The 26,254-nt window shown below is 37.2% G+C and overlaps 1 protein-coding gene across 3 annotated transcripts; it reads right to left on the reverse strand.

The window, feature by feature from the left end:
* Positions 1-2,017: 2,017 nt before the first annotated feature.
* On the reverse strand, positions 2,018-24,223 carry PIP4K2A_3 (Phosphatidylinositol 5-phosphate 4-kinase type-2 alpha). 3 transcript variants are annotated; one of them, XM_051215194.1, is made up of 12 exons: positions 24,138-24,223; positions 24,020-24,090; positions 23,888-23,984; positions 22,992-23,252; positions 22,844-22,940; positions 20,269-20,421; positions 18,011-18,157; positions 14,350-14,388; positions 10,626-10,739; positions 6,148-6,523; positions 3,771-3,878; positions 2,018-3,026 (listed from the first exon to the last, which is right to left on the reverse strand). In XM_051215194.1, exons 4-12 carry the CDS (start codon positions 23,198-23,200, stop codon positions 2,848-2,850), a joined length of 1,422 nt encoding a protein of 473 aa, XP_051068386.1. In that variant the 5' UTR covers positions 23,201-23,252; positions 23,888-23,984; positions 24,020-24,090; positions 24,138-24,223; the 3' UTR covers positions 2,018-2,847. The 3 variants fall into 3 exon arrangements, with proteins under 3 accessions (XP_051068386.1, XP_051068385.1, XP_051068387.1); XM_051215193.1 differs by lacking the exons at positions 23,888-23,984; positions 24,020-24,090 and adding an exon at positions 17,653-17,832 and having other exon boundaries at positions 24,110-24,223; XM_051215192.1 differs by lacking the exon at positions 14,350-14,388 and adding an exon at positions 17,653-17,832 and having other exon boundaries at positions 2,050-3,026; positions 24,020-24,223.
* Positions 24,224-26,254: the final 2,031 nt, after the last annotated feature.

Here is a 26,254-nt window from a genome sequence, read left to right on the forward strand (position 1 = left end):
TCACCACATCACTGTGACAAACTTAGTGGAAGTTGTAGATTTCCTCAATCGTCTTAACCCTGATCCAATTCATATTGACTACTTGTGTATTTTCTACAGCCAGTTCACCTTATGAATTTATTATATACTTTTTGAACTGTATTTGCTTACAATCCTTTCGAAGCGAAAGATATCATAATACTACACAATTAAAAGTGGTTATTATGACCAGTCAATATGTATTATTTCAAACTGAAAGGTTGATAAAATAGGTTATGTACGAACAATAAACAAGAGAATGTTTGCACTGGCCAAATTAAGTAAGAACAGATAATATGAACTAAGCTGAAAGTGTAATAATGGCGCAAGAAATAATCCTGATAATTATTCTTTAAAGAGCGAATCCCTACAACTTCTCATATCCTGAAGTCGTTCACTTCCCAAACCACTACTAACTGTTCATTTTTATGTTTTTTATTTTGTATAAAAGTACGTTCTCTTATCAGAACTGATATATATATATATATATATATATATATATATATATATATATATATATATATATATCGTCTTTTCATACTAATTTGTTTGCGGTCAGTAATCAGGTCTCGTGAACTGTTATTAGTCTCATTGAGAATTTCAAATTACATTTGACTATTCTTATGAGTTGTGAATTTCCATTAGTGCAAAATAACCACAGTTCGAAGACATTCTCAATATGAAATTGGGACATGACATCGGTCAACCATAATAACAAGAAATGACATTCTGAATAGGTTTGTCAATAACCTGACAAACTGAACCTATTTAGTACAAATCTCATTGGAGTAGAAATTTCTCATTACCTACTTTTCGACTCTACATCCAAGTCTTACAGTCTACTAACCAACATTCTCTAACATCAATATTTCATAACTGTGAACTCAGAAAAGTGATAATCCATTGTGCTATGTTTCATTGATCGATGTTTTCAATACTGTAAGTGTAAGCTCGGAAAGTTTTAACTGACCAATCTAATGACACCACAAAAAATGTTCAACTAATGCTGACGCAACAGTTGTCGATCTTTCCCAGTGATACCATTCAAATTAGATTTAATGAGAAGATTTTTCATGAATAATTTTCTTCACTCGTAAGTGAACATCTTTATTCGGTCAAAACATTGACTTACCGAGTAAGTACTACAAAAACAAAATTATGCAAACACTTCTAAAAGCCTTTAAACTGTGCAACTAGTCAGTCTGTGTGCATTCGAAATAATAAAGTGAATTCATCATAGTCTGGTTATTGAGGCTTCCAACTAACGCCTCGTTGAAATTCAGAACTGGATTTCCAGTGACATAAACACTACAGTCATTTTAAAATATTACTTGGATTCAGTAACTCAGTGGATCATTTGTTCTCTTAAAAAGACGCTAAATTCCAGCTTCAATGTTGTGTGGCGGACACACCCACTTGACCAGCCCGAAGTCAGACCAAACATACATCGCCGATTACACTACCAGTCATAATATAACTATTCGAAAGGAAAATTGTGTTCTATTAAAGTTTATTGATTTCCTAGTTCATTTTGTAGATTCCAGTTTCACGTCTCACATATAACTAGATAAACTCCATTGATTTACGCATCATTTAGAATATTTTCGTTTTCGTATTCACATCATGGATACCATTCAATCTGACTGAAAATATTGTTTACTTATAGCAAACATCTACGCTATGCAAGTCCATTCTTCTTTGAAATAATGCTTCAAAGTAGAAAAATCATATGAGAGTCAAATAAATTATTTTCAATCAAACTACTAATTAACTTGTACTGATACAAATAATTAATTATCATCACTTCCAATCTTAGCACACTTTCCATATCTATGTGAGAGTCTGTGTATTTCTATTGACCTCATTAAAAATTAAGTTGGTCTATAAGAATTGATTGAACAATTATTAACATATCAACTGATTGTTAAATCAATCCAAACTCCTTACAGGGTAATTGATTCACTGTCATAATCTCTGTTTTAATTAGTATAGAACACTGTAGAAGAACCTCATTCATTATATTCTTTATACAAGTATTAATACAACAAAGAATTCACGAGAAATAAGCACCATTCAAACAATTAACTACGACAAATTATTAAATATCAAAAAATCAATAATCAGTTAATATTGTGATATCATCTAATATCCTTACATCGATAACTGCCAATCTAAAATCCGCTCATCTCAACATAATATAACAACACCAATCTATTCATTATTCATTTTCATCATACTAAATTATCATGTAATAAACACAACCACACCGCTTACAATTAATCACCAATCTCATTTAACTATATCATCTCACTCACAACAAACATCAGTCCACCTTCAACAACTATCCCAACATCACAGTCAGTATTCCTCAAAGAAACAATCTAATCAATCAAAAGTCAGTCACATAAACACACGCTGAACACTTGAAAGTGTCCACAAAGTAATCAACAAAAGATAAATAAGTACTCGATAAAATAAAAATGCAGCAAAACAAAAGAAAAAACAAGGTTTCTGATCACAATTCTTCCACACCCGAACCAAAATGGGTAACACGGCCATGCCCGTCTGTTTATCCATAATATATGTGAGTGTGAGAGTGTACGTGTTTGTGTCCATATAAATGCATGTATGTATGTGTGTATGCATGCTTTAGCACCCTATGTGTACAATTACATAGTTGAATAGTTGTATATGCACGCATTATATACAAACACATAGGAACTCGATACAACAAACAACATACATACACAGTTAGATAGAAAGATAGAGTTAAAGCAAGGGAACGATGCGTACATTCATACAGAGGTCAACTAAGACTTCTCATTCCGCTCAGTCAATGCACTGTTCAACAAATTCCAACAAACGACGACCGTAGAATTCCGGCTTCACAGAACCACCATCAGCACCATGTTTCACTGTTTTGTAAGTTTGCGCTGTACGTTTACGCATCCCATAACGAGTTAGTATGTCGATAATAGCCACAAAATAGATCAGTGGATGAGGAGAATCTGTCAAACAACAAGGAAAACAGGATAACACAGCAATATAGTCCATATGAGTAGCAACATATTTCATCAATATATATATATATATGTATATATCAAAAATCTTTACTATTGAAACAATGTCTGCCGTTCACGCATTTCACTCAAACATCAGTCATTCAAACGACTTCCTTTCGATGCAAATTCATAAACCTACATCTTAAATAACGTGTACCGTGTGCATGTGTACATTTATTCAACAACAAACTGTTATGATAAACACAAATATCAGAGAACAATCGGATGAATACACACGGCAAAATATTGAATAGTCTACATCTAGAGCCTCCTCGTGTCTACCTATTATACTGGACTTTAAGGAGTGCACGAAATAGTCTCCATGCTGCTCCTATCTCATCTGTTCTCCTTTTACAACATTAACCGACCATAACTGATACCTCAATGCGATGGCCATGTTTCCTTAGTGTGATGACCCAATCGAACTATTGGTTCGGACAATTGTTCCGCTACTACTCACTCCCCTATTCCGCACAGGTCGGTTGCAACGTCATTAAATTTATCAGGCTAATAAAACATCCGTCAATTTCTACCGTACACCAGACTGATCCAGTCAATCTCACTGAAAATGTTCACACTTCACTCATAGGTTTTGTAGAAACGAGAATTAATGCTCCACACACACACACACACAAACTTTAAACATCATGTATTTCATTGAAAAAACACAAACACAAAATATCCTCTTACCAATTGAACTTTTGATTCCATAATGTTCCAAAGTAGGATGCAATTCACCTGAGAATAATTTAGGTAGACATTCTGCACCAGGTGGACTATCCGGTGGGGTCAATTCACCTGAAACGAACAACACAGAGAATGTATACAAAGAAAACCAAACCAACTATTGAACTGCATATTCGTCTATCTTCAAGTCTTTACATACAATTCTCATACAATCAAGCAAACATTAGTCCATCCGCGTGATGCGCAATACGACCAGCCATTATTCATGGACACACAGTATATCACCGCACATGCATGCGTTCATATCAATCCGACTCGCCACAGCTCAACTCTCATCAGCATTGTCAAAATGGAAGTAAACAAGATGAGCAACAGACAAACGGAACTACAAGTATTTTCATAAACAAGCAAACGGATCACCGAGATCCCGATATCAAGATCGACTTTTAATCGCGTCACTCCAACATCTTCAGTCGCACAATATGATCACTCAGCTGATCACAAAGATGAATGGCCGAAACCAAGTCAGTTCAACTGCGCATTACAACCACTAAGCGAGTATCAACTACCGAGTCACCAATCAACCCCACACAGGTCACTCCAACAGTCACTGACTTCATATATCAAACAATCTCATCACTTCGTTTACCTACCATCTATCTATCTATCTATCTATCTATCTATCTATCTATCTATCTATCTATCTATCTATCTATCTATCTATCTATCTATCTATCTATCTATCTATCTATCTATCTATCTATCTATCTATCTATCTATCTATCTATCTATCTATCTATCTATCTATCTATCTATCTATCTATCTATCTATCTATCTATCTATCTATCTATCTATCTATCTATCTATCTATCTATCTATCTATCTATCTATCTATCTATCTATCTATCTATCTATCTATCTATCTATCTATCTATCTATCTATCTATCTATCTATCTATCTATCTATCTATCTATCTATCTATCTATCTATCTATCTATCTATCTATCTATCTATCTATCTATCTATCTATCTATCTATCTATCTATCTATCTATCTATCTATCTATCTATCTATCTATCTATCTATCTATCTATCTATCTATCTATCTATCTATCTATCTATCTATCTATCTATCTATCTATCTATCTATCTATCTATCTATCTATCTATCTATCTATCTATCTATCTATCTATCTATCTATCTATCTATCTATCTATCTATCTATCTATCTATCTATCTATCTATCTATCTATCTATCTATCTATCTATCTATCTATCTATCTATCTATCTATCTATCTATCTATCTATCTATCTATCTATCTATCTATCTATCTATCTATCTATCTATCTATCTATCTATCTATCTATCTATCTATCTATCTATCTATCTATCTATCTATCTATCTATCTATCTATCTATCTATCTATCTATCTATCTATCTATCTATCTATCTATCTATCTATCTATCTATCTATCTATCTATCTATCTATCTATCTATCTATCTATCTATCTATCTATCTATCTATCTATCTATCTATCTATCTATCTATCTATCTATCTAGTCTAATCTAATATAATCTAATTCTATCTAATCGATCTATCAATCTACCTTTCTACGTACCTTTCTTCCAATGTCAGGCATCGTTGTACGCACTGGATACACTTAGGTTGACATCAAGGCCACTTGAAATCATCAAAAGTAGAACAAGATACAAATTACCGCACGAATAATACATCAACGCACAACACATCCAGGTCATCATACATGCACAACTACACACGCACACTGACAGGATGGAAGGTGAGAGAACCACCGAGTCATTCCACTTCAGTTGGAAGGAAATACCTCATAAGCATTGTCTATTTGGAATGATTAGACAAATTCAGTGGAAAACATTACCAAACAACATCTTTCACCAGGAGAGATATGCACACACCCATTCCAAAATAATAATATAATAACAAAAAACAATTACCACTTCACAATAGTAATAACATCTCACTGCAATCAGTCTTAAAATGAATTCTCATCAAATGTACGTATACACATGTGCAGCATTGTTTCTTCAATCATGCACCCATCACACTAAACACACACATACACACACACTCAGGAAAATCAGCTGAGAACTTCACCGTTTGCAATCAACTCACTGTACAATTCGCATAAACATACAATGTCATTTGTGCTTGATCAACATCAACCTTATTCACACAACTCCGCATCCAACAACACAAACCAGTCACACAATCAGTCAGTCGATGAAATCCAATTACAATTATAATGTTAATTAATGCTAAGACAGAGTAGTCAGTCGAATTGAACTCTCTAACAACAAATGGAATAACACAAGAATAACAATATCACACATACTTGTAGGGACTTGTGTATTGTTCTCTGGTATACTGATCCCGTCCTCCTCTTCATCGTCATCATCACCTGTGCTCGCATTCCCAGTACCAACACCACAACTAGCAGCCTCGGCAGCTGCTGACGAGCTCAGACCAAGCACAATACTCGATCTAGCCATCGACAAACGACCACATTGCCATTGTGAGCTAAGTGTTCCAAGACCGTCACCTGCAGACACCATCCTATCATCGAAGCCTCGACTGTTAGGCTCCAACACACCACCACCAGTCCCTTCACCGTCATCACCAGCATCCTCAATTGAATTAGCCAATGCAATCTCAGGATTATGCACCCCAATAAGAAGGCTGTAGTCGATCAAGTTGTTCTCCTGTAAGAACTGTCATGAGGCAAAAAAAAAGAAACAAACGAACACAATCACAACATTGTGCATCACTAAGTAATCCAATACATGCATGTCGAATTTCCACCACAAACCAGAGGGAGACATCAACGATCAAATGCACATCATGTCAATTCATTCACTCAATACATTGATTACCAATTCAACCAATTCCTATTCAGTATGATACAAGTCAGTCGTTCGACACTCGTTACTGAGATATCATTTCATAATATACACTGCACTAATGATACAACACTGATCACTGTTCAAATACTATCGTTGCTCATTAATATTTCGAGCAATAATCAAAAGTCACAGTTAGTTACCAAAACAAGGTTATGGAAAAACTGTTTATTACTAACTCAATGATAAACTACTGTCAATTTATTATCAGAACACATAGTTCGGTCTCCATCTTTACCTACTACCATATTCTTAACACAGGAATCACTTACTCGGTCCTCCCAAAATACACCAGCAATGTTTCCAAGACGCCTACAACCAAATACTAGGAACCTAAGAATACCCTCTATTCTTAATGGTCATATTTCACGACCGTAAAGTCTCCAACTCCCCTAGGTAGATCCTTCATAACCACCAACCAGGTTAAGGCGCCGGACATTCGCCTTTCGTCCTCTCAACTTCGTAAATAACACCCGCACCACGAGAAAGCAGTGTGTAGCACTTCCCTGGTTCTGGTTGTAAGCACGTGGCCATGTGAGAGCGTTTCGAGAGGAAGAGTGGATTCTCCCCACTCTCGGTTGTACCAGCGCATTTCGGGGCCGTCTCCATAGGTGATGTATGCTGGTAAAAACCAAACAAGCTTCTTCAATACGTGAAAAGATTTAGTCAGACACCAACATATTGGGGCTGATCAGACTTTGAAGATAATTAAGGTTTTCGACAACTTCACTCCCTATCCTTAGTTCAAGTGTTGAAACAGGTCAGACCTGAGAAGCAACAATTTCCATCTCAAGTAGAAGAAACACATCCTAAACATCCAGGCATTGTTACTCAGTGCTACCAAAACACTATGCATTTCATCAGCGTCTTCGTTAAACAGGACTATGTCATCTGTGTATTTTAAGTCGAAAAGTGGACCTCTTAGTAGGAGATCAATGCCCGAAAATCCAGTCCATGAGAGCGTTATTTCCATCAGTAGCTCTATGACAAGGTTGGACACAAATGGAGATAGTGGACAGACTTGACGGACACCATTTGACGTTGCGAAGTCAGATAACAGTTTGCCACAAGCTCTGACTCGACTGGTAGTGTTCGAGTAAAGAGCTTTCTCAAGGTTTTTTACTACTGAGGTACGTCTTTCAATGACAGACACTGCCACACAATCTCCCGGTCTACAGAATCAAATGCCAGATTTAAGTCAAGAAAGACCAGCATTCCCGGACGCCGATAAGCATGTTTGTGTTCTAAAACCCGACGAATGGTGAATATGTGGTCGATACACCCACGACCAGGTCTCAAACCAATCTGCTTTTCTCGTGTTTGCACTTCACAAGTATTTGTTAGGAGCCCGATAATTACTGACGCTAGCATTTTAGATGCTATTCAGTTGAGTTTTAAACAGGTTCACATTACAACACAGCAAACCAACGTAGCACAGCCGTTATTAGCAACGTTCTAGATATCCACGTGTAACAAGGTGTATCAGAATATGTTGCACCGATCTCATGCAAATTACACACACACACAAATGGTAGGAGACACTCAGGATGAAATCAATTCTAATATTAATTGGACGATTCCGATTACCTCCCGTTATGATGCATCGTACACCTCTCTACTCAAACACATGTTAACCACTGCACATATCTGCACAGATTGTGACAACACACATATTGGTATTCATGATAGTAATAATAGTAATGGTTGTGAAATCTCAGATGATCAATGAATGCAATCGAAAGTGTTACGCAGTATAACAAACACGATTTAGAACTAAATAAAATGTCTAGACACCTTAACTGTTTCACGACGCAGCATACGACATACAAATATCTAGATCACATTAAAAGTAAATTACAACGGTACAACAACTCTGAACACAATGTAGATCTGTGCTATTCACAAATTCAATAATTCATACGTTAGTAATGAAGATTGAAAGTGTAGGTGTAGACAGTTGTAACACATCACACCATGTGCTACAACAAAACAGTACTCCTAGTAGGGTTACCACGTCACATGTTTCCTTCATGTGATGCGTACAGATCAGCATAGAAATTGCGGAAACACAAACAACCACAACAATAAGAAGCAGAGAAGCGAACTTTTCAAGGTCTCGCTGAAATCATATTGATGAAACTGTGTACACTTCATTAGCGAAAAGAAGCGAAAAAGACAGAGTAGAAAATAAAATGTCAGGTTCATTCTCATCTTCCGATGTAATAAAAAGAACAACAGAATAATAAGAGCAAACTAATTGATAATTAAAAGACACAAAAAGATATGAGGAACTCAAAAGCTCAAATTTTCAAGAACAGACAAACAGTAGATGCACCCGGACCATCACAAACGATTTCCAGCCATTTCATTCAAAGTATATGACCATTCGTTACAATAACCATACGGACCCTAACCAGCTAGTCTACACAATTCACATGGCTCAGTCCAATTGTTAACAACTTCATGGACTGATGCCATGTTTAGGTTTATTGACTTCTAACTTTCTTCCATACTATTCCTACACCACACAATATCGTCCGTTGAGATCGGTGGTGGTTGAACACACGTAACACATGTCCCAACCACCCCAGTCGATGAAGAAAGCTAACGCAAAGTTCGGTCTCCACCTTTACCTACTACCATATTCTTAACACAAGAATCACTTACTCGGTCCTCCCAAAATACACCAGCAATGCTTCCAAGACACCGACAACCAAATGCTAGGAACCTAAGAATACCCTCTATTCTTTAATGGTCGAACGCCTCGAACAACCATTAACGCTAACATTTTGGACACTACATTAGTTAAACCGGTTCCTTTGTGATTGTCACAAGTAAAACAAAGGCCAGTTGAACTGTTCCCTAAAGTGTTCCGTCAACCGATCCAATCTCCTGCACTGAGAGTCAATAGTAATCCCAGCTTCTACCAGCCTAGTCACACTAATAGAAGGATTTTTAATACACACATCCTTGATAAGTCTGAACAGTTATCTACTGTTACCTATCGACGATGCCTTTTTCATCTCTTAGGCTTTCACTACTCACTCACCACTGCTCATAATCATAATCAATATGCACAGTGAATACGAACATGCTCACGAGATTTGCATACACTGACACAAAATTCTCACCTCTTCTACTGCATTAAGTGATATGAAATCTACTAAGCAAATCTCCTCAGGGTTATGTACGAAGTCAATGGTTTGTCTGACGGCCAAATGTTTTACAAACGACAAATATCACCATACTATGGATTAATAATAACACATAACGATAAGCAGCATACTGTACTCTCGAATCACAATAACTGTAAATATATTCAATAGGAAACTCCCATCAAACAACACTAAAGAAGAAAATGTCATAATTATAACATAATAAAATCAACTAGTCACATGAAAGTGAGGGGAATAACTATGATTATGATTATGACGAAGATTAGAGTGGTGATGAAGATGGCACAGTCGATTGTAGGAAAGTGCATCCAAGTGTGGAATTCATTGTCAAGAACAAAGTAAAACATATTCTATACATCTGTGAAATCTCGATTCTTTCTTAAGTACCGATGACATGACTACTTCAAGAGTACACAAGCACTACATGTGATCTTGTCTTATTGAAAGTAACCATTTAAATGTGAAACTGTCACACCACTACCAATCACAAACTCTACACACTTCCCAACAGAATACGAACACACGGTCAGTCAGTGTTCCTATTCATTCACTTCACAATTACGACTCATTTCCAACTGGCAGTATACACAGAATATAACTGCAAGACCTCTTCGAAAATCTGTCACATACTTGAAAAGTCAATCTACACAAAACCGACAACATAATGGTAAAACACATGCATCATGCACTCAGCCAATCAATCAATCAGTGAAGCAAGCAAGCAAGCAAGCACCTACTTGTATATCACATTCCAGAGTACTCAACATCTTCTTTTTAGACTCTTCACCAATATGCATTTTGCACAAATCTGTTAGAAAATCTGCATCTTTCAGAGTTGGCAAGGGCTTCGACTATACAAATAGTAAAAACACAGATCAATTAATACACAGTGAAGTGAAACAAGTCAATGTATGAGTGATTCACACTTACTTCGATCATTTAGTCTTGGTAGTCAATGTGATTACGCACACAAACGATTGGTGTAGCTACTTCACTTATTACTCTCCCGATCAAACAAAACTTTTCGTAACTTCATAATGAAAAACTACCCAACTTGCAAACATCGGTAACTCACACGCATCCCAGTGATTCATGTCAAACCAGACTACAACTCTTTCATAGTTGACAATATGTGAAAATATTGAAGACTGAAATATCGACGGTCAATTAAAGTTGAGAAAACTCCAACACTATGCTAAGTAATGTCTGATATGACTACAGGGAACATTCACACTTACAGTAGAGAAGCCTTCTGAGCAAGACACATCTCGTCTTCAATAGATGTCAACATACTCAGTCGGTATCAATACTAACTTTCCAGAAGTTGTCGATTATCCTCATCAACTATCCTCAATTCATATAAAACCACACATGATCAGATGAAACATTATAACATTATCTTATATGACATCTACACGGTGGTGATGAACTCGAACGCAGATGATGTGCCCAAATTCATTTCTAAGTATCAAGTTTTTCGAGCAACAAAGTCAAACCAATTCGAGATTCTACAAGGACCGATTGACATTAAATAATTATAATAAAGTACACACAATATCATCGCTAAGAAGTCTCTCCTTTCGGCAAAACGATTAAGAGGAAAAGATTCGCAATTCCACATCAAGTGAAGAGACTGCATTTCCTCTCTGTCGTCTACAACAACAAACGACAACTCAGTCACCTCAATTGTCCTCTCTTCGAAAACACATCGCAACCTGCTGTTCACTACCTTCACACGATGCTCATCACACCAAAATATTTACCACTTTCAATAATGGTGCCAAAACAGGATACATTCTATGCTTTATTATACAAATTCAACTATTAGATTTTACTGGTAATTTGCACATTTCTACTTTGTTTACACTCAATCACTGAACGAAATAATTGGTATCACAAAAATAAAAACAAAAAAACAAAATTAAATCCAATACACATGATGATCATTCACAATGGTGATATATTAAAAGAATCAGGGGAGAGACAATACTAATATTTTTGTTTAAATGCACAAATCCAAACACACGAGCACCTTGAAATGAAGCGACACAAGGAGGGGAACAATGGCGTTAAGGAGGAAACAGGTGGTGCACAAATGTTACAAAGTACACAACAACAACAACAACAGCAACATAATACGTTGTTTAACTATAGTCAGAGAAAGATGTACACAACAATACGGCATGTACAGTGAAAGCATGATATTATGCACAACAATCATATATTCACACGAAGCTTTGTACAATGAAAATGCAGCACAGCAAATATCGTTGTTGTAAGTAGGAGATAAATAAATTCAATGTACTTATGACCATTGTGGCAGTAATACCAACAGTTGGCAGATAAGACTACTACTACTACTACTACAAGCTAACATGATGATAGCGATGATAATTACTGCCAATCATAAATTGAAACTATTTGTCACCCATTTTATACAACTGGATCAACTGAATTTATCTAAGAGTAACAAGAAATGTAATCGATCAGTTGAATGAGTGGCAAAATCATCAGACAGTAGCCACACACAACAACCTTAGATAACAGATAGTGTTTATGGCTAACGAGTCATCATTGAACAAATTGTCTTTGCTTCATAACAGACATCGACGCGATTCTGTATTTCACTTTCGTGTAAATAGGAAATTAGTGGTTGGTTTGAGCCTCTAAACAGACGGTCTAGTAAGAGCTCACACGACTACGTTAACATGATCCCGTTTATATCACTATAAATCTGAGTAGGAAAATTCTTATACTAACCATCTTTTCCTCACCTACACTTCACCACTCGTTAGTTTTTCAATCGACCATGACTGTGTCTACCGAATCTGAACTGTACCGACTAAATATCTGGCTTACTAGTCCACAAGATAATGCCATCTTCCAACTAAACCCACTGCATTCTCGACAGTCGGACAGTACCCTTAGGTAATACTCAAGATGCGTGACCATAGTGTCTTACTGAAACATGGATGTAATCAATCAGATGAATTCCCATTAATCATCAGTGGTTCTCTTTTAGTTCTGACTTTTATTTCCTACGCATAAATCTATACTTGTATGTGGACTTATGACACTAACCATGCAACAATTATAGAACATTATGAATTTTAAACTCTGTAACAATTCGAAGGAATGTTTTATGTCCTTAACAAAGCCACACATGCATATAAACACATTCATAGAAAATATTCTATCTGTACAAACTCATTTCACATCATACTAATTTTAGTTATTACACATTCAATTGTCATTGGTCAATATGAATAAGACCTAGTACTACGCAATCAATAATTCTAGAATGTACCGACTATACAGCAAACACTAAAGACTAACTACGCAACAGACCGTAGACATCTTGCATCATCATTTCATTGCTCAATGTCTTCATCTTAGAAATAATCCACAAAACCATGCAGCCTATAGATAAAACCTCGTCTTCTATAAGGTCAATTTTAGTTCAGAAAATGACTACCTTACATTCAGTCCCGAGAATGACACGTGATAATAGAAAAGCTATTGATAACAACACCCCGAACAATTTTTAACCAAATATTCAGTCAGTAGACTTCGAGCAATCTGCAAATAGGAATCACGTACAATCTCTTCATTGTACAGTACTACACTCTGTCAGACACAGGCTCCGACATCATAAGCTATTTTCTTGCTGAATAAAACTTCAAGACCTATAACATGCAAAGTAATGTCACATGCCAAGAAACATATTTCCACATACATTTAACAATATAATCTGATAATGAATAATTTCGAATTGTACAATTACATCGTATTGGAGAAGGTGAATGTCAATTAGTTAATGATAATAGACAGTCAGACAGAAACATCCGTACTGCAATATACACATTTCCTAGTCTGTGTATTCGTCATTATATATATAGTTTGCTCACGTCTAAACAGTGTTTCTGATCGGCTTTTGGATGCAGTGTGAGTAAGTAGTTGTGTGGTTAGGTTTATAGCGCCAAGCGAATGAGACACCCTCAACACTTAAGAAAACATTATTTCCTGTGGTAATTACCATAATACAAATTTACCCACTAATACTCATAAACAAGTTGTCCAAGTATTATTTAATACTTGAAATCCATAAGATATGATCCTTGGTAGCGTAGCATATTGACCAAGCCAACCACCACCACAACTATGTGCACACTATACTTACCGGGTAGAATAGATAAAAACAAAGTGTTTTCATGACACCATGTCTAGAAGTTTATCACAGCAAACATTCAACTACAACGCGTAGACATGTGTCTCAGATGTCTCGTGCTGACAACCACATAACAACAGAGAAAGCAAGCAATCACAAATCTGCCTAACACACTGAAAACAAATGCACAAACACATTCCATGCAAACACGGAAATTGACTGATATCACAGTGAAAAAGATCATGAACACAACGATGATAATGACGAAGAGAAAGAAAATGATGTGAGCTCACCTTCTCCTTTTCGTTGGCTTCACGATCCACAGCTGAGCCCTAATTACGAGGATAAGGATACAGTGTATGGACGACTAACTCAACAAGTTTTTGGGCAACACTAGGCAAAACGACACACGTTAGATGATGAGTACAGTCCAAAAACAATAGTCGAGACAGGTGAATGATTACCACTACTGTTGTGTCCCGAAAAGAATAATGAGTGGTAGTTTTTTGGGATCTATTTGTGGACCAATACTACTATACGTATATTTTTATCGTACGATGTGGTCTGCTTGACCGGTATATAAACAGAGTATGTTTGAAATACATGATTCATATTGCAGAGGCTGAGATTGGCGTTCTGGACTTAACTGGCTGGGCTAGGCGGAAAGTATGAACAATCAGAACTCTAGGCTGCTCGCGCGTGTTTTACGCATCCTTGATCCGATCGATAATTCGCTGCCTCTGATTGGCGGCTTTGGGCTATAACAACTACAGAGACAAAAACAGTAGTTAGCACCTACGTTCATGAGAAGTTACATACGAATCCAACTAATTATGTTGATGGAGTTTTGTTCTCTGAGCTGGATGGTTTGGTCGTGGAGCTTTCATCGTTCTTCTCAACGACATCATCAGCACAAATTTCAGAGAACAAAACTCCACCAAAACAATCCACCTGAGCTACAAATCTCCACTATCTCAAAACTAATTATTACTTCAAAGTTTTCACCAAAAGCAGAATTATCTACACAAGGAAGGTGACCGTGTGAAAATACTATTGATAGGTCTTCATTTAAAACGCATCTGTGACTGTTTGCCAGAATATTCAAATAAGCAAACCATATGGAAATATGAAAGTTGTTTCAACAATGCGTCCAATGCACCTATAACGAGTACAACGTGTCTACCTGTATGTTTGTCTCTAAGTCAAACTCACTGTATGACAGTAAAACTAACATCTGGATAGCACAACAGCCAACGTGGGACAGGATTTATAATTGAGATCTAATGGTTGAATGCCAAACAGAAAACCCGTTGCACACAAGTTTAACCAATGTTTAATATCTTCACAACTGTGATCACTTTTCAGAACTTGGTCAGCTAGGCTCGCAGCCAAAAAGTGGTTTGAAGTGTCAAGTGTTAAATATTTAGAAACAGCAACACACTTAGTCAAGGTGATTCCGTATGAGACAACACTGTGTTTATTTATGTGTATGATGGTGGGTATATAAAATGTGTAATTTGTACTATGAAGGAGTAGAGTTAGTATTTCAGCTGTATGTGTGTAGATGGTGTGCAAAATGGATAGAGTTAAATGTGGTTGTTTGGAGAAACATTCCAGGCTGGATGCATGGTCAAGCCTCTTTTCCTATTGAGGGAAGAGGGACTTAGCATCATATGCAGTGTTTCAACTGCTCTCTTCTTTCTAGCTGGAAGAACCTTTCTACATTATCTTGACATTTTCAACATACCGATTTGGTGATTATTAGAAATAACATGTACTGCTATCCACGATATAATTTCCACTATTGTCTTTTGTGTGGCTTAGGTGTTCCTTGATAAGAGTCAAGATCTAACAAGAAGACTCTCCAATATAGAACGCATCACATCAACACAACACAATCTGTACACACGATCTTGTCTAGATGTAAACGGGGTCTCATCTTTCATTCCAATTTAAGAGTTTCGTGGAGTATTGGTTGTTGTTTTTCTTCTTCATAGAAAGCTTCGATTCTGTGTTTTCAAGATCATTCGTAATTCTCCAATCGCACCTTGGCGATAAGGCAAATCCACAGTACCAATAAAAAATCTTCCATTAAAACTGTCTTTTATAGATGGATAATTTCGTTTTAATATGTTTTTAATAGTATTTATAGGACAATTGTCAGATCGTAAGTTGTTGATTATGTTGTCTTTTCCTCCATCTTGCCCTTCATGTATATAGTTAGATTTAGATTTCCACTAGGATTTCTTTTAACGAAACAGTCTAAGAACAGTAATTCGCTATGTTCATCTTCCTTTTCGAATGTAAATTTGATGTTTGCTGAGAACGTATTTATCAGTTCAAAGAAATTTCTCAGGAGAATTCTCAATGACGACAAATGTGTCATCTATATGTCTGAGCCTGATGCGTGGTCTGATAGTAATGGCAAAAGTAACCGACTAAATATGGAACATAAATAAACTAGCAACAATCCAAGATACTGAAGATCCTATGGCCACTCCACTTGTTTGTTTATTTAAAGTCCCACTGAAAGTCAACAGAGTTGAATTCAAACATAGTTTGAAGGATTTCATGATTGAACTAGTGTTTAACGAACATCACAAAAACATGATTATTTTATCATTATATTCTACGCCTGTTCTTTATCGACTGATAATTGTTCAACATGTGAATATATACAAATAATGGAAAATACTTGTCACTAGATTTACGTATATTCAAACTGGCATCTATGAGCTCTACACTTTATTTGGAAAACACTCCAATCTCCACCTACATATTGTCTCATCAGTAATATCGCAAATTTATATCGTATTATATAGAAATTATACTCATTAACTCAACAGACTTTATCACCAGTGATAAGTGAACAGGCACACAAACACTCAGAGTTCTCAATTACTTACATGATAAAGTTAAAGTTACATAATTAACTATGAAACAGGGGTCCGAAAACATAACAGGATTTATGCTGTTTTATCACTTGACAATTGCTAACTTATTTACAACCTATCTAGCTTAATTGTCTAGTCAGTCAGTTCATTGGTTAGTCTGTTAGTTGCTTAATTTATTCGCTCCTCTATGTATGACTGGTATACTCACCGAATAAAATAAACGAACAGAAACAACCACTTGTTAGGCGTTAACAGAATCATAAAACACTCTTGAAACGTTGTAAGTGTGCACAAATAGAAAATAAAGCGTTAGAAGTGTCAACATTTCATCGTTGTCCTGTGTAACAATCACAAGGAAAATAAATACGCTCACTCAAAAAGAATGTTAGTGGTCAGTAACTGATACGTTATTCACTAATTCAAACACACTGAAGAATCTCAAGTGTATGTGAGGGATAACTTCGGAATCTACAAGACACTGACAACTAAACTGCCTTTCCTATTCCGCTACACACCCAATCACGAACACAAACGCAATCAGTCGAACACATACACAAGGATTTTGGTTAGTTCAGTGTGAGTAGCAATAAAAAGCTACGCATAAGAGAGCAACACACTTCACACCATCAGGGTATTAGACAGGAAACAAATCAAACGGTGAGTAGGTTGATGCATGTGTAAAGTTACAATAACATGACATACACCTGTGGTACTTTGAAACGAATGCTTTTTAATCCGTAGACGACGTTTATGCTCCTTGTTTAAAACTGTCACAGGATTGTCAATGTTGGTCTTGGAACTCGACAATTCAGTCGACCCATGAGCGACGAAGGAATGAATACTTACAGAACGTTTCACATGATGACTTGAATACAGAATATTCTACAGGTGAAAATGTGGAAAGCACACAAAGACAAATAACTCTGCACCTATTGGAGTAAACTACACAAAGTCATACATCCATCCTCAAAAGTCACTATGTCAAACTTACTCATTCACACTTAAAAAATTCATACACACAAAATCAACCACAACTAACTAATAATCAACAGATCGTTACCTTCAAATCATATTTCTTGTGAATCGCAAGTCTTGGGCTGAACACATTCCTCATTACTAATATATACGACTCCTGATCATTCACTGTAAGTCGATAAAGTCCAAGAAATTGAGGAAGCAGTGTTTGGCCGTGTCCTTTGACAATGTACTACAAGAAAGAGAGACACATTAAAAGATAACAATCAATCAGGCGGTATGTCAATAACAAACGATAATCGAAATTCGAACCACACTGAGAGCAACACCAGTTCAACATTTAATTGTTCGGCATTCTGACATTACTGCAAAAGCAAGTTTCGTTTTCGATGCACACTGGAACCATCTGGTTGCTACAACCAAATAACAGTAGCGTTTTGTGATGAATTACGAGCAACATTTACTGACAGCCTTTACATTGCATCAGATGCAACAATGCACATGACACAAGAGCTTATGGTTACGTCCTGAAAACAAAATCTAACTCATGAATCTAACAAACCATTCTACCTATTCAACATTATGTACCGTTAATTTACTCATCAAATTAAACTACACCGACAGTTCCTGGAGGTAAATATGAAAATGTTTCGCTCCGAGTGTAACGACTCAAACAAATGCACATCTGTGTCAGCTTTTACGTTGTGTATAACTGAATAACTGACTCGCTTGTTAAATGTTTGACCTCTCCGTCAATAAGATTAGTAGATTGTCTAGAAGTGGGATAAGTACAAGCATAAGCGCCCGAACACCCTGGTACGGCCGAGGGTAGGGAGAGTTAGCTATACCTCTCAAAACGCTCTCACATGGCAACGTGCATACAACCACTACCAGGAAAGTCATACTCACTACATTCTCGTGGCGCGGGTGTTATTTAATAAATCGAAAGGATGAAAAGCGAATGTCTGGCGCCTGAACAAGGCTGGTGGACACATAGAGTCCGCCTGAGGGAGTTGGAAAACCCTCATTCCAAACCAATAGTGCACATGGGATACAGGATCCTGATGGAACAAATGACGTGGGAACCTAATGTTGGTCACAGGCTACTATGGCACTGCATCTCCTTAGGTCGCTTCACCGCCTTGTGGATCAGATCTTTAGGTCGAAGGTTCCGGGTGTGGTCCCCTAAGAAAACCACTTGCTTCGGTTTGGACACACGGGCAGTATCACAGCCTACACATAAATCAAGCCTCTTTGTACCAATCTTTATGTGTTCAAATAAATAATTAATTAAAACACCCTCAACAACTCACATTTCCTCTCGTTTCTGCAAGTACAGACAACCACTCCCAATTAAAACATTCATCACTGTGATCGATTGACAAGACAAATAATAATCACACTTTAATCGAATTCGTCTTCCAAACGTCTACAAACCTCATCTTGCTACACTGCACCAACTTACTTCAAAGAAACAATCAAATCAGTTGGCCAAATGAATCGAACAAATGCTTCACTACTTACCTTCATCATCAGCAAACAATAGTTGACTATAAATAGACATTCGCTTGGGCAACACTAGCAATTACCACACACAACACAATTAATATAAGCTCAAAGAGTTTCTAAGCTATCTTTAATAGGCATTATCTGCACATCTGTTGTGAAATGTGTACAGCTGAAGTTTGCGTTCAGAACAACTTCTGTAAACACTAAAATATGGTAAAAGGATAATGCACCAATGTAGGTGGGAAATACTAGGACAAGGAAGGATCCGATCATCTCATGACACTTTAAACATTGGAATAACAGAAATGTAACTAGACAATAATATTCATTGTCAACCATTTACAGATAAAATTGTACAATAATATCTATCTGCAAGAATCCAACGGATAATCATCACGTAGTTGAATCGTTTGGCGGACAGTCTATAGTACTTAATCAGCTCAATAAGTAACTAGTCGATGCATTTTGTAAATCCTCAAAAATGAATGTGCTCATGTTAAGTGGATCGAAAGTAAGAGAATATGTTGAAAAACTTACACCAATCAGTCAGTAACTATTGGTTTCTATCACAACGTAACACTGACTTCTTATCGCCTAACTACTAGTTAACTGGCTTCTACAGATCATCACAAATCACTCATGATGATGATAAAAGCTGATGATAACACATTCCAACATTGATTCTGCTAACAGGAGTTTGTTCAGCTTTTAACTGAATGCACTATTACATCCCAACATAGTAATATCCGGCGACCAAAACCAGTGCTTCACTGTTGTATCAGAACAAATACCAACCAAATCATCCACTCTCCAGTTAGTATAGCAGACACTTACAGAATAATATTCTTCTAACATTTGATGCATTTGTTCAACTTCTTCTGAACTGATTGTTTTGGCTACAAATTGTCGGTTATACGTGACTAGAAATTTTGATCCAGATTTTCCACGCGTACTATCCCACAATGGTTGGTGTCTGGTGAAAGAGTCCTGAAGTACAAATCAGAAGTAGAAGAACTCTGTATAATAATGACAAATAACCAAATGTAATCTATTTATGAGAACTGTTCGTGATGACCAGTCGAAAATTGGTCACTCTGAGTAGGAATCGACATATTCGACACCTGCAGTAAATACAGTGTTATGGAACTCTGGATTCGTCAACACTATTCCATCTAAAAGTGGATACTTACAATGCTCTAGTTTGGTTGACATTCATCTTGCACCACATAGTGCACAACTAAATGCTAAACAATGAGAACAGTTTCCTGACTACACTCTATGCACCGATCACTTGATACAACGACCCACTTACACCATTGAGTATCTGAATACACACCCAGTACAGTTAACATATAAACCGACGAACACTAGTTGACATTCTGGCCTCTTTCATTGAATGCTTCACCAACCCGTAATGTAACTCCCATTTAAAAGGCTGCCAATTATCAGAATATATTAAGTAACAAATCATATCACTCTCACCAATCCAGGCTCAATTACTGTTCATTGTGTCTTTATTGTCGAGGGCAAGCATTCATTTATAATTAGCACTCAGTCAACAAATACCAAACGAACTACCAATTTCCTTTACAATCTAACAACAATACTTTTATGATGTTGAACCTAGTTAATTCAATGTTGGACACAACCAATCAATCAATTCTACATTGATATCACCAAATAATACGGCTTATACAAAAGAGCTAGGATGGAAAACGGTACAAGATAATTTTAAAACACATCACATGTTGTACTGTTGATTGATAGAAACACACAACATTCACTCAATAAAAGTAAAAGCTAGAGAATGGACATGACATTTGAAAACATATGAACGATATTAGACATTGACAACTACATATTTGCAGCCATATTGTTGGAGAAAGGATAGTAAGGCAACTGTTTAATCGTTGCAAGTATTGCCTCCGTAGATAACTATAAATCCATTTCGATCATGAAAATTCATCCACACACTCACACAACTAATAATGCAACTCATGGATATGTTCTCAAAATCGAGTGCAGTTTATTGTCTGAGTGACTGGCAGGATTCTAATCCTGTACTCACCCTGGGTGGTGAGCAGATAGAAGTAGTCGAAAAGTTCGTGTATCTAGGTAGCTGCATAAGTGCTGGTGGTGGCGTGAGTGATGAGATCAATACACGTATAGTGAAAACCAGAGCGGCTCATGCCAATCTGGGCCATCTTCGGCGCCTTCGTGATGTCAGTCTGGATGTAAAAGGTCGGATCCACAACGCGTCGGTGAGAGCAGTTCTGCTCTATGTTTGTGAAACCTGGTCTCCGAGTTGAAGATATTAGACGACTCTCTGTGTTTGATCACCGTTGTCTCCGAAGGATTGCTGACATCCAGTGGCAACACCATGTCAGTAATGCAGAGGCTCGGCATCGTGTGTTCGGGAACAGAGACGATAATCCAATTGGTGCTACCATCTTGAAACATCGACTTCGGTGAATTGGACATGTTCTACGGATGTTGTCCCAAAGAATTCTACGCCGTGCATTATTTGCCGACACTCGGACTGGTTGGGAAAAAGCGCAGAGGTGATCAGTGTATGACATGATGTCGTGATATGAAAGAAAGCTACAAGGGGATGGCTTCTGTTGGTCCTTCTCGACTCCCTAGCTGGGGTCCGAGAGATGGTGCTACACAGTAGCTAGAGACGTTATCATATATGGCTCAGAATAGAAGCCAGTGACGATCCTGTTGTAACCTTCTTTTACTTTCTTCATAAAAAGTGGTTGTAACTTCCTTAACTGAAAGATTTCCTCTAGCTGTACCTTTCTGTTTCTCCCATTATTATTGTTATTTCACTACCATACACTAATTTGTGGTCGTTATTTTTTTCTTTTTACACGCACCTTACATACTTTATGTCTTCCGATTCTCATTGTTATTGTGTGGAGCATATGTATCTGGTGCTCCTTATACAAATATTTATGTGTTCAAAATAATAAATAAATATTGTCTGAGCGATCCAAATACTGAATGACTATGTAAACTAGAGTAGATGGTGTGTGGTCTGAACTTACAAATTAGCAGTCAAACACTCTAATTAACTTAGCACGACCACAAATCCACTGTTGCATAGTATATTTACAGAGAAATGACTGACAATAGTATATTACTTTAAAAAGTCAGAACTTAAAACTTAAAAGGTGAAATCAATAAGATGAGGCTAGCGGTGTTTGGAGATTCTCCAAGTGCAAGATTTATTACAGACTAACAATCAAAGTTGTCGACTAAATCCATCACAAACAAAATGTAATTTCATAACAATTAAATACTAGACAAAACTCAGTATGTGCAAGTTATGAATTTCTAACACCATTCACAGGTAGAAAGGAGGAGATATTACCATCAACACATAAATCAGCTCCGAATCACCTACCCAATAATCCATCTTGTCAACTCCAAATCGATCTCGTAATGACTTGAACACCATTGGGCAGTACTCCTTAAACTTGAATCTACTAGGCATATTCTCCCTAGAATCACGTTCGTCAGCATAAGTCAACCATGAATACAAGAAAACTTACTTGTTAAAATGGTGGTTATTAACCTTCACTTTCATATATGCTTTGAAATCGTCTTTCAATAACAGTGCACGTTGCTTCACATGATTTAGAGCGGAAAACGAATAATTTATGCCCCACATCAGTACACTTTTTAATGGTTCATTGGCTCGAAAAAGTTTCAACTTCTGTTTCATGATCCTCACTTTCTTGTGTTTAGACACGGTGGCCATTGTTCAAAGATGACAAACGTTTGGAACGACAACTTAATGATTTAAACAGATTCTAAAAAGTAAAGGGAATGAACAGGTCAAAAGTCACACGTGCAATGTACTCAACTTTTAATTTATAAAAAGTAGTTTCGGTAAGGGAACTCTTATTGTAAGCTAAAAGGCATATTTCGAAAATGGAAGGGGGGAAGAAAAAGCGGTTAAAAATATTTGAAGACAGATCACATAGAAAGAAAACAAATAATTGAGGCGTTGTGACTAGATACGAGCCTTAAAAACCAGGAAATTTAAACAATAAGCCCTATAATCAGTTGGTTTTACAATAAGCTCTATTTATTGTCCAGGAAATTAGTTTTATAGTATGGATAACAAACACCGTGTCTGATGAAAACTAGCATCAAATGAGATTTGTGTGGCGCGTGTGTATTTGGTGCCCCCTTGTGCCAACATCTGCGTCCAAATAATAATAATAAAGACTAGTAAGTTAAACATAAACCTGTGCAAGCCACTTCAAAAAACGCCATTGACTAAAGCAAATAGTGACCAGGTAGTAACGAAGAATTTCTATCATGCAACATAAAAATCGGTGTCATGGTCATGTGACGCTAACAGACTTGGACAGCTTAAGCCCGGTAGACATATATGCAAGCAAACCAAAATTATCATGCTTCGGCGTCTCCTAATACTTACCAGCTTCCCAATAAAAAATCTGTCATATTAGTGTAGGATAACCTTGCATTGGTTAGGAAGGGGAATTTTGTGAGACCTAGAATTTGCAAGCGTTTCACTTTTGAGTACATCCTTCAGTCAAACTCCACTTACTCTAAGACGCAAGTCTGAAACATTTGTTGACTATTACCACAAGTGACTCCAATATTTTAATGGGAAAACTCCTGAAAAAGTAAACCATACATCATACTCCTGAATACGTTTTAATTACAAGAACAGCAAGTTTGTACAGGCCGCTTTACAAACTTAGGTCACTCAGTTCTACATACAGTTCACTTTATTAATGACTACCTAGTCGACCTTCGATATCACACACATCAAGTTATTCAGCTAATTCAAAGCTTGCACTTCTATATTTAGTAATAACAGATCACCGATATCTACTGGTAGATACCCAGGTTTATAACTTCACACTTTTCTAATCAGGCACAATTTGTTTCCTAGTCCTTTGGCCCACTTCGCTGAAAGCCTGCAGACGTCTTTCAATAGATTTACATCTCTTCTGAGGAGTAAGGATAAAAGATGTCACCACGCGCGCTATTTAAAAAAGGACAGTGGTATTTTTCCTCGCAGTGTAAATTTCATTGTTTTGATTGTTTATTACCTATCAAGACTACTGTTATCACTTTAATTGAATTCATGTCAGTTGAAGTATTCGACTAGAGTACAGTTTTTACCTTTTTGTTAATTAGTTTTGTCGTTGGTACTCTTGAGTACCTCATTTTCAACTGTATCTGTTAGTACTTTTGGTCCTAACAATCTACAGTTCTTCACTTGGTCATTGATTATTTTTTGTTTCTGAGCATCATCGCATCTCGTTCCTTTTTGAAAAAAAAGTTCTTTTAAATGACTGGACAGTGTAAAAAAAGCAGTTGTCAACGTCCGGGTTGTCGTTATCCCGTTGAAAGCGGCATGCAGTGCGACGAGTGCAAAGGCTGGTACCACGAAGTTTGCACGAACTTAACGCCTGTGGCTTTCAAACGGTTCAGTATGAAGGGTTGTGTATGGCTTTTTCAACAGTGCTGTTCGGATATAAACAGCCTGTTAACCGAGGCCATCTCACTGGTTGATGCTGCAAAGAAGTGTTTTAGCAAGCGTAGTCGGAACGCGTCAAACAGCACTCGATCTGTCGACACGCAAATCGACATGAAGCAAACTAATGTTAGTTCGATAATGGATGACTCACGCCGGTCAAAGAAGGAAAAGCAGTCTCCAAAGGGGCCTGCCTTAAGCAAAAGCTCAAGGAAAGTAGGTTCTTCTGCTCCCCGTCTCCCAGATGCGATCCAACAGGAAACGCTTAGAAGCCGCAATCGCAAGGTTCGATCGGTTTCAAGCGGTAAACATAACCTGACCTCTCAATTCGTCGACAACCCCCCAGAATCCAACACTAGGTTTGATGCAACTGTTGTTGCTTCTTCCAGCACCGTTGACGGATGGGCTTAGGTTGTAAGGAAGAAAAAATGTATCGATATAAAAGGTAATCCTATCCCCGCGAAAGTAGTCATAAAATCGAAAGCTGATCATAGCGACAGATCCGCTATTTTTCATAGAATCAAGGAGAGCGAGAGCTCTGAACCTAAAGCTCGTTTTGAGCATGACATTGTGCTGATTAAGCAGCTGCTTAATCAACTCATGCCTCAAAATATCACCGGGGTCACCTTGCTAAAGGTGTACAGACTAGGGAGTCTAGCGGACTTGAAACCATATCATTCCAGACTGCTTAAAGTAGTATTCAACTCTTCGAACGAACGTGACCTAATTTTACAGAATGGACACAAATTAAAAGGTTCAGGAGTCTTTATCCGAAAGGACTTACCGTTGGCAGACCGTGTAAAAAGACGGAAAGCCGAAAAAGAACTACAACTTAGGTTAGACGCTGGCGAAAAGGACCTGAAAAGTGTAAATTTTCGGGTTGTAAGGCTATGACAGAGAATGATGCCGAAGCCACTCTGGATGAAGCACGAAGCCAATTAAATAGGCTTCGGATCGGCTACACTAATGCCCGAAGCTTACTTAATAAGCGATCGGAACTAGGTGTACAGATTGACTCTACAAAGCCAGACATAATCGCAGTTACAGAAACCTGGCTGACACAGGCTATATATAGTATGGAACTTGATTTCGAGGGTTTTACGTTTGTAAGGGCCGACAGAATACAAAAGCGTAAAGAAAGGGGAGTAGCTCTATTCGTTAGGAATGCTATCCAATTTGCCATTATCGACAGTGTATCCCATGAGAGTGGGACGTGTGAATTAGTTAGTCTCCGCTTGAAATGCAAGGGACAAGAGCTGCTGATTGGTTTGGTCTATCGCAGTCCAAGCTGTGAGG

Source organism: Schistosoma haematobium, chromosome 2 (genome assembly GCF_000699445.3).
Source record: "Schistosoma haematobium chromosome 2, whole genome shotgun sequence".
In the NCBI taxonomy this organism is placed as follows: Eukaryota; Metazoa; Platyhelminthes; class Trematoda; order Strigeidida; family Schistosomatidae; genus Schistosoma; species Schistosoma haematobium.